Here is a 9,592-nt window from a genome sequence, read left to right on the forward strand (position 1 = left end):
CTCCCCTGAGAGGTGAGACTGTTGTGACTCTAGGGTACCCCCACCCCCAGAGCATCAGCACAGACCACAAGGCTGGAACACCCGCAGCATTCCACATCTGCTCCCCTGGGACATGAAGCTCCCCCCTCAGGGCAGCCCGCACTGTATGACTGTCTCAAGGACACAGAGCCGGGACTGGAAGCCATGTGGCAACTCTAGGCCTGTCAGCAGCAGCCAGAGTGCCCCCCTCTGCTCAGTGAGGACAGCCACCCAGCCAACAGCCCAGCGACAGTAAAGCAAGCCAGCGGCCACCCTTCATCCTGTGCACCTCACACCCACATGCAATAACAACCCAAGATGCCCCCCAAAAGACCCCAAAGTTTTTAGTCATATTTCCTGCATTTGTGGTTTCTCCTTTAACACAGTGAAGTAGGAAGTGTGATATGGCAACGCAATCAGCATTAATTTTATTAAAGGGGTTTGGAGAAGTTAAACTAATATCCCTCTATGGATGACGTGCATAACAGATGCCCTTTTTGAATAAGCAGAAAAACAAACCAAAACAAACAACAACAACAAACCGTCAAAATAATTCACCCGAAAACATTAAAATATTCATGAGCTCTGTAAATCCAAAGAACGTGCTTTTCAAGCCCATACTGCGGTAAAATAAGACAACAGAACTGGAGTGCGACAAACTCATGGACCTGAGGCTCGCCGGTTAATCCTTGGAGCTTCCATCCGCATTTGAACGCCAAGTGCAGGGTTCCCCAGAAGGCTTCATCTACATTAAATCCCTGCTGCGCTGCACCGGAGCCTCTCGGGAAGTCGGTCTGTCCCGCCAGCTCACCTTTCTGCGGGTCGATGTTCTCGGTCCTGGTCGCCGCGCTCCCGGGGCGGGACGCCGGCCGCTCACACCCACTCGGACTTGCTGGGGCCCGGGAGCGCGGCGCTTGGCGCGCAGGGGCGCTCCTCCCACCCCGGGGCCGCTGCTCCCGGCCCGGCCCCGCGCGGCTGGTTGCTGGCTGAGGACAGCGCGTCGCTCTCGTCCTCCCCTGGCAGCTCCGGGTGCCCCGGCTCGGTGGGCTCCGCTGCGGGGCTGTACGCGCCCTGCCCTCCAGTCCGCAGGCCCCGGCGAGCGCGCGCCCCACGTCCCTCGTGCGCCCCGTGTCCCTCCCGCGCCGCACTCCCCGCCCCTTGACATGGCCTCCTCCGGGCCCCGCCGTGTCGCCTGCGCGTCTCCCAGCGCACGCTGCAGACCAGGTCGGCGACACTGAGCAACAAGGACAGCGCGCAGACCGCCCAGACGAAAAGCATCAGGATGGACTTCTCCGTGGGCCGAGAGACGTAACAGTCCACCACACTGGTGCAAGGAGGGTGCGTGCACGAGAATCTCTTGGGGACCAAGAATCCGAAGAGGAGGTAATGCAGGGCACCGAAAGCTGCCTCCGTCAGGGTCCGGAGGCAGAGGTGGACCACGTAGCCCGAGGAGAAGTCTGGCACCGGCAGGCAGCGCCTGGCCCCCGGGGTCCGTTCAGGGCCGTCGTGGTCCTCCGAGTCATCATCCAGCCAGCGGGATCCACGTGCCGCCAGCTCGGCTCCTTTGTGCAGCACGTAGACACTGAAGACCGCGGATGGAAGGAGAACAGACACGCTCTGGATCAGCCAGAACCGCAGGTGGGACACGGGGGCGAAGATGTCGTAGCAAACGTTGGCGCATCCGGGCTGCAGAGTATTGCACACGAACCTCTCCTGCTCATCCTGGTAGACCGGCGACCCGGCCAGGATGAGCACCCCCATCCTCAGCAGCACCATGAAGATAAGCCAGATCTTCCCTGGAAAGAGGAAACCGGAAGGGCACCATCACAGCCATACAAACACATCTCCTCCCAGCAACAGTTTTAAACCTTTACTGGTGCTGAGCCTGGAGAACTAAGTGTGTACGCATGTGTTTTAGTCACAGCAACAGTATCAGCCTGTTAGCTCATTGGACGAATGTCTAATGAGCACTTACAAGGTGTCGGACAGTGTGTTCAACTAGGCACACCTCGGAGATACGGCGGGTTCAGGTCCAGACCACCCCCCAAAAAGCGAGTCACACGGATCTTTTGGTTTCCCAGTGCACATAAAAGCTATGTTTCCACTATACCTTGGTCTATTAAGCATGCAATAGCATGATAAAAAACAATGCACATACCTTAAGTAAAAAATACTTTGTTGCTAAAAATTGCTAACCATCCTCTGAGCCTTCAGCCACTGGTGGTAGTAACATCAAAGATCACCGATCATCAGAATAAATGTAATAACAATGAAAAAGTTGGAAATATTGTGAGAATTACCAAAATGTGACACACAGACATGAAGTGAGCAAATGCTGTAGGAAAAATGGCGCCAATACACTTGCTTGAGGCAGGGTTGCCACAAACCTTCAACTGTTAAAAAAAAAAATGCAGTATCTGAGAAGCACCATAAAACGAGGTATGCCTGTGCGTGTTTGTAAAATGCTTTGAAATTGGCAGATTTAAAGAAGCATGGATACTAAAATGTTTAATCTAGGTCGGCTAGTTCAGAGTTTGGGCTGAAAGTTCTAGAAAGAAAATTGGGTGGATGTAAATAAAGTCTTCCTCTTAAAAATAGTGAACTTTTTCAAGGATGTTAGTGCATTCCTATAACTGTGTGTAGCAAATACAAGCTACTAATTTCAGTGAGTTTTCTCTATGGTAAGAGTCCACACGATCTTAATGTAATTGGTGGGCTCTGTAGCCCTTTCATGTTGCTCTGTAGCCCTTGAAATCGAATTTCTTGAAGAACATTCAGTTTTTTAGACTCTTCAATAATTCAGAACTCCTTCCCCCCCTATTCCAGCTATTATGAATTGAAGTTTGTCTTTCTTCAATTTATCATGAATAAATGAGGCTAACATAGAAATCAAAATAAACTTCCAAGTCCTATTTTCATTTCATGAGTCAACTATTTTGGAGTGTGTTGAAGACCCAGTCAAAATAATTTGTAAATATTCTGTTTTGTGATGAGATACAGAAATCACCACCTGACATCAGAAAAACTAAACTCTTATAAATGAAGGCAGTTCAACTCAAGGACTGTGTGACCATTATGTGATAAAGTCATTAACTCAAACTTTTAAAACCAAGTTGGCTTCGTCTAAAAAGCAATGAGGGTCTGAGCGAAGAACAGACGCCCTCCTGCGACCTACACGCAGAGGCGGGGCCAAATCCAAAGCTGAGACCCGGGAGCTGTGAGAACAAAGAAGAGAAAGGGAAACCTCTCCCAGCAGCCTCAGAAGCAGCGGATTAAAGCTCCACAATCAACTTGATGTACCCTGCATCTGTGGAATACATGAATAGACAACAAATCATCCCAAATTGAGGAGCCAGGAGTCAGTACTGTGCCTCTGAGGTGGGAGAGCCAACTTCAGGACACTGGTCCACAAGAGACCTCCCAGCTCCACATAATATCAAACGGCGAAAATCTTCCAGAGATCTCCATCTCAACACCAGCACCCAGCTTCACTCAACGACCAGCAAGCTACAGTGCTGGACACCCTATGCCAAACAACTAGCAAGACAGGAACACAACGCCACCCATTAGCAGAGAGGTGGCCTAAAATCATAAAAAGTCTGCAGACACCCCAAAACACACCACCAGACGTGGACCTGCCCACCAGAAAGACAAGATCCAGCCTCATCCACCAGAACACAGGCACTAGTCCCCTCGACCAGGAAACCTACACAACCCACTAAACCAACCTTAGCCACTGGGGACAGACACCAAAAACAACAGGAACTACGAACCTGCAGCCGGCAAAAAGGAGACCCCAAACACAGTAACATAAGCAAAATGAGAAGACAGAAAAACACACAGCAGGAGAAGGAGCAAGATAAAAACCCACCAGACCTAACAAATGAAGAGGTAATAGGCAGTCTATCTGAAAAAGAATTCAGAATAATGATAGTAAAGATGATCCAAAATCTTGGAAATAGAATAGACAAAATGCAAGAAACAGTTAACAAGGACCTAGTAGAACTAAAGATGAATCAAGCATCGATTAAAAACACAATAAATGAAATGAAAAATACTCTAGATGGGATCAATAGCAGAATAACTGAGGCAGAAGAACGGATAAGTGAGGTGGAAGATAAAATAGTGGAAATAACTAATGCAGAGCAAAATAAAGAGAAAAGAATGAAAAGAACAGAGGACAATATCAGAGACCTCTGGGACAACATTAAACGCACCAACATTCGAATTATAGGGGTTCCAGAAGAAGAAGAGAAAAAGAAAGGGACTGAGAAAATATTTGAAGAGATTATAGTTGAAAACTTCCCTAATATGGGAAAGGAAATAGTTAATCAAGTCCAAGAAGCACAGAGAGTCCCATACAGAATAAATCCAAGGAGAAATACGCCAAGACACATATTAATCAAACTGTCAAAAATTAAACACAAAGAAATCATATTAAAAGCAGCAAGGCAAAAACAACAAATAACACACAAGGGAATCCCCATCAGGATAACAGCTGATCTCTCAGCAGAAACTCTACAAGCCAGAAGGGAGTGGCAGGACATAATTAAAGTGATGAAGGAGAGAAACCTGCAACCAAGATTACTCTACCCAGCAAGGATCTCATTCAGATTTGATGGAGAAATTAAAACGTTTACAGACAAGCAAAAGCTGAGAGAGTTCAGCACCACCAAACCAGCTTTACAACAAATGCTAAAGGAACTTCTCTAGGCAAGAAACACAACAGAAGGAAAAGACCTACAATAACGAACCCAAAACAATTAAGAAAATGGGAATAGGAACATACATATCGATAATTACCTTAAATGTAAATGGACTAAACGCTCCCACCAAAAGACACAGATTGGCTGAATGGATACAAAAACAAGACCCATATATATGCTGTCTACAAGAGACCCACTTCAGACCTAGAGACACATACAGACTGAAAGTAAGGGGATGGAAAAAGATATTCCATGCAAATGGAAACCAAAAGAAAGCTGGAGTAGCAATTCTCATATCAGACAAAATAGACTTTAAAATAAAGACTACTAGAAGAGACAAAGAAGGACACTACATAATGATCAAGGGATCGATCCAAGAAGAAGATATAACAATTGTAAATATTTATGCACCCAACATAGGAGCACCTCAATACATAAGGCAAACACTAACAGCCATAAAAGGAGAAATCGACAGTAACACAATCATAGTAGGGGACTTTAACACCCCACTTTCACCAATGGACAGATCATCCAAAATGAAAATAAATAAGGAAACACAAGCTTTAAATGATACATTAAACAAGATGGACTTAAAAAAAAAAAAAAAAAAAAAAAAAACAAGTGGATTCTCACAGAACACTGCCACAAGCTGAAAACAGACAAGCCCAGCAAGATGCAGCTGGCTGACCAGACTGAGGTCTAAGATCAGGGAAGCACTCTGAGAGCAACTCCAAGCCAAGCAGGAGGAGATCACGAGGAATGAGACCAACAACTAAAGCTCTCCATCTCTTGTCTGTACACAGTGGCCTCTGCAATTGTATAGATCCAGTGTTCGATAAAACAAGCCTTTATCTGCCTGAGGTGGAAAAAGTGAATTGCATTTATTTTTCTGTCAGCTCTTTGGATATATTGAACATTCAACCAATAAAAAATCTGTGTCTTTTTCAAAAAAAAAAAAAATAAAAAAAAATAAAAAGCAATGAGGAAGAAAAATATCAACCACTTCACAGACATATTTTAATCCTTTTCTCAATCCCCTTTACTAGGATACCCATACCTCTCTGAAAAGTTAACTTGGCTGCACCAAAATCAGAAAATGTATTACTTTCTTTGTCAAAAAAATAAAAATTAACTAAAATTGGGATTTGGTTTAAAGTGCACAGAGAACTTACTAATCTTTACAAATGGAGCTTCAAGGATAAACCCTAAAAAGACGAAAAAGAAAGCTTACTCAAGGCATGAATTTCTCTTTGACTGTATTGTTCCTTTTCCTTAATGTAGCCAGAGAAGAGTCACACAAAGATACCCCTCCCATCTGCTCAGCCCCCAATGTCAGCAAAAAGACTCCCCTTGAGAGAAACATCGCTCACTCCCAAAACGTCCTTAAAGGATGGGGGAGCCTCCTTAAATAATGGAGAATTAGAGGAAAGCTTGAGCCCTGGCTCCCTGTCCTCTAGGGATAGGCAGGCCTTACTCATGGGGGAGGGCCAGGAAAAGTGACCCAAGGCAGAACCAGTGTTCTGCAGGGCTTGGCGCTACTCACCCACCATGGTCACGTTGCAGTTTAGGGTGATGACGAGGAACCCCAGCAGGTCCAGCTGGCCCATGCTTTCAGGGGGTCACAGACTCAAGGTGGCTAGAGACTTCCAGAGCCTGTGTTCTCCAAGGAGGTGGGAAATCTTTGCAGGGAAAAATGTATCTTAGCTATGAAAGACTCCCAGGTGAGAGCTGGAGATACAAAAGGGAAGATTCAAGCCCAGGAGCACAAGGTCGTTCTTCTGTCTCCAATGGAGACGGTCCCGAGCCGTGTGAGGCAAAGCCTTCCTGACAACTGCAGTGACCAGAGGCCAGAAGCAGCCGTCTCTCATCGCGGCTATTCTTACCCTCTTGGGACATTCCAGGCCCTTGGCAGTGCTCACGTGTCTCCACCAGGAGAGCTGATGCTTCAGGATATAAGAGAAGTGATGACGTTCATCCCAAGAAAGAAAAGTTCTGTTAACCAGCCAAGTCTCTATTAAAAAAGGCGTTTCCTCCTTGAAAACATTTCCACACCCACTTCTTCACTGCTGAAAGAAGCGCTAAAATGTCCATATTTCGTCTCTTCTATGAAGCATAACCCACCATAACTCGAGCCCCAGAGGATCTTGTCCTCAACTCTGAATTCCTATACCACGGGCGCCAGCAGGAATCTGCACCTGGGATGCGTGCCCCAGCGTTAGGCTGTGACACAGTCATTCCGTAGCTGCCTCCTGTCTGGCTTAGTGACGAGAGTCCTTCACTCAGAGACAAAGGACCTGGATGCAAAACTGGGGGCAGCCACCTGGTCACCAGGAGTCACTGAATCTCCCGATAGCCTTGTCTTGCAGTGGGGTTTGTGGGAGACAGACATGAAATGATGGTGTTAAGAGCACCTAGCATGCAGAGGGTGTGCAAAACTCGAATCAGTGGCATTTCCGTCCCTAGCTGGCCCCAAAGACCTTCATAGATGATGTCCTCCTTTTGTATCTCCCGGCCCCATCGAGCCCAGGGCTGGTGCCATTTAATCAGCTTAACAAATGTCCATTAAATTTGTCATAAAATATCACCATCTGGACCTGCTGACATCAATCACAGTTGTATCAAAATCCTCTCGTGGCTGCCACCTTTCTATCTGGGAAGAGCCCATCCTGCAAGGCTGGGGGTCTATCCTCAGAGTGGAATTTGTGAACTTTAAAAGGAATGATTTCAATTTTCCATGAAAGCTATTCTTGATATCCTACCTTTTCTCCATTTCTGATCTATTCTTGACTTTAGTAATAACCCTAGAAAGAGTCCCCAAGGAAGAGTACAACAAAGATGCTTTCATCTTCATGCACAGGACGTTTCCACCCACAGAAAACATTTTGACCCCCTTGAAAGGAACAGTAGTTTTGCTATATTTTAGTCAAACGCTTTGACACGAACAATGAAATTTAGAGAGATTGTAGTCACATTAAAATTTTGAAGTACTTGTTTCAAGGGTTCAAGTATAAAATAAAGGAAAATATCTTCACTTCCTAATAGACCGTTCAGGTTATTGGCTTAAAAATGGAAAGACCAGGAAAGCAATGACTGAATTTTGCTGTATGATATAAATAGCCTATTCTGCACGGGGATTGAATTAGAATGTTGAGACCTTGAGCAAATCACTAGGGCTTTTCGTGCCTCAGTTTTCTCATCAGTGAAGTAGAAAAAAAAAAGTGCCTTTTACCTAGACAGAGTGGCTGTGACATGCAAAGTGAGATCATAGGCATGAAAATGGTTTTAAGATATAAAGAATTACGCGTGGGAGTGGCTGGTGGTGCATCTCAGGGTCTGCTCCTCTGGGTCCCCGCCCTCAGCCTCTCCTTTTGCTCCCACAGCATCTTCTGGCTGCCAGTCCCCTCCCCCTCCTTCATCACTTTGCCCTCCCTCCTCTAAGTCTACCTGGTCCCCATTCTGTCTCTCTTCCTCTCTCTCCTTTGTTTCCTCTCTCTCCTGCTAGAGGGCATCTTGTTTTTCCTGGAAATACTAACCCCTTGTGGCTGCCAGAAACAAGATGGGGACAGAGAAGAGGGGCTGTAACTGAAGCATCAGATACTACCTCTCCCTCCATAAAATCACCCCAGAATCGATGGGGAACTCTGATTCGCGTGTCTGTGGGGTGGAGAGAATATCCAGGGGAGTCCTGCACTCGGCCCAATGGAAAAGAAACCCAGCAGGAGTCAGGGACACTTCTGCCTTCCCCCTTTTCCTTTTCTTTTTCCTTTTTCCATACTGACTTCTGAGATGTGCATCTGTCCACTAAACCATATCACCCACAAGACAGTGCAGACTGGTCCCCATGGGGAATACAAACCCCCCCAAATTCCATTCTCCACAGACTTGCTGATTCATGCAGATTTAGAAAATACCTTAAAATCCACTCAGTCCCCTTTCCTTATTTTCCTAATCTTGAAATTAAAGGTATAGCTCAGACCACCAGCCTCAGTAGAGCGCTTACATGACATTCGGTGTCCCTGCCCTGGCCAGAGAATGTTTGAGCCATGAAACATTAAAAGTACAAAAAAGTTTTCAACTCTCCAGAATGTGAAAGAACTTCAATTATCTGCACAGTACAATGTTAGCACTTCAAGTATTTGAAATTGTACTTTTTTAACTTTTTCATGGAAGTCTTTCTAAGACACCGTTGGAATCTAAGCAGAGGGGCAGGACTGGCTATACAGGTAGAAGGGATGCCCGGGTACCAAGAGTCACTTAGAATCAGGCTTTCCTGATGAAGAAAACACAAGTCTCCACCACCAGCTTGCTTTTTGTTCCCAGGTGTCGGGCAGTAAGTCAGAACACCCTTCCTGAGCGCTGTGGTCTGAATGTTTGTGTCCCCTCAAAATTCAAACTTTGAAATCCCAACCCCCAAGGTGATGATATTCGGAGGTGAGACCTTTGGAGGTGATTTATGGAATGAGTGCCCTTTTGAAAGAGGCCGGAGAAAGCTTATTCTCCCAGAACTGTGAGAAATGAATTTCTATTGTATCTGAACCACCTAGTGTATAGCATTTTGTGATAGCAGCCCGAATGGAATAAGACACTGTGGTATCAGCTGAAATGGAATCCAACAGATGTTCTCACCATCCAGGCAGGAGGGAGGCATCCTCTTACTCGCTACTGTTACTATTGATGTGCTGTGAGTTATGGGTGCCTTTTAAAATATGATTGCTAGTGTGACAAACACAGTTCAGTCCATATTTGCTAAGCACCTACCACGTCTCAGGCACTGTTCTCGGCACAGAGAATGAAACAAATTGCTGCCCTCGTTGAACTTACATTCTAGTGGAAAGGACAGACAGTAAACAAGGGAAGTATCTTCAGCA

At 46.0% G+C, this 9,592-nt stretch overlaps 1 protein-coding gene across 1 annotated transcript; it reads right to left on the reverse strand.

Moving 5' to 3' along the window:
- Positions 1-891: 891 nt before the first annotated feature.
- Positions 892-6,331, reverse strand: GJD4 (gap junction protein delta 4; the record flags this gene model as incomplete). The annotated part of the gene is made up of 2 exons (XM_079699048.1): positions 892-1,814; positions 6,268-6,331. The coding sequence occupies 2 exons, from the start codon at positions 6,329-6,331 to the stop codon at positions 892-894; spliced, it is 987 nt and encodes a 328-aa protein (XP_079555174.1).
- Positions 6,332-9,592: the final 3,261 nt, after the last annotated feature.

This window comes from Hyperoodon ampullatus (assembly GCF_949752795.1).
Source record: "Hyperoodon ampullatus genome assembly, chromosome: 3".
NCBI lineage: Eukaryota > Metazoa > Chordata > Mammalia > Artiodactyla > Ziphiidae > Hyperoodon > Hyperoodon ampullatus.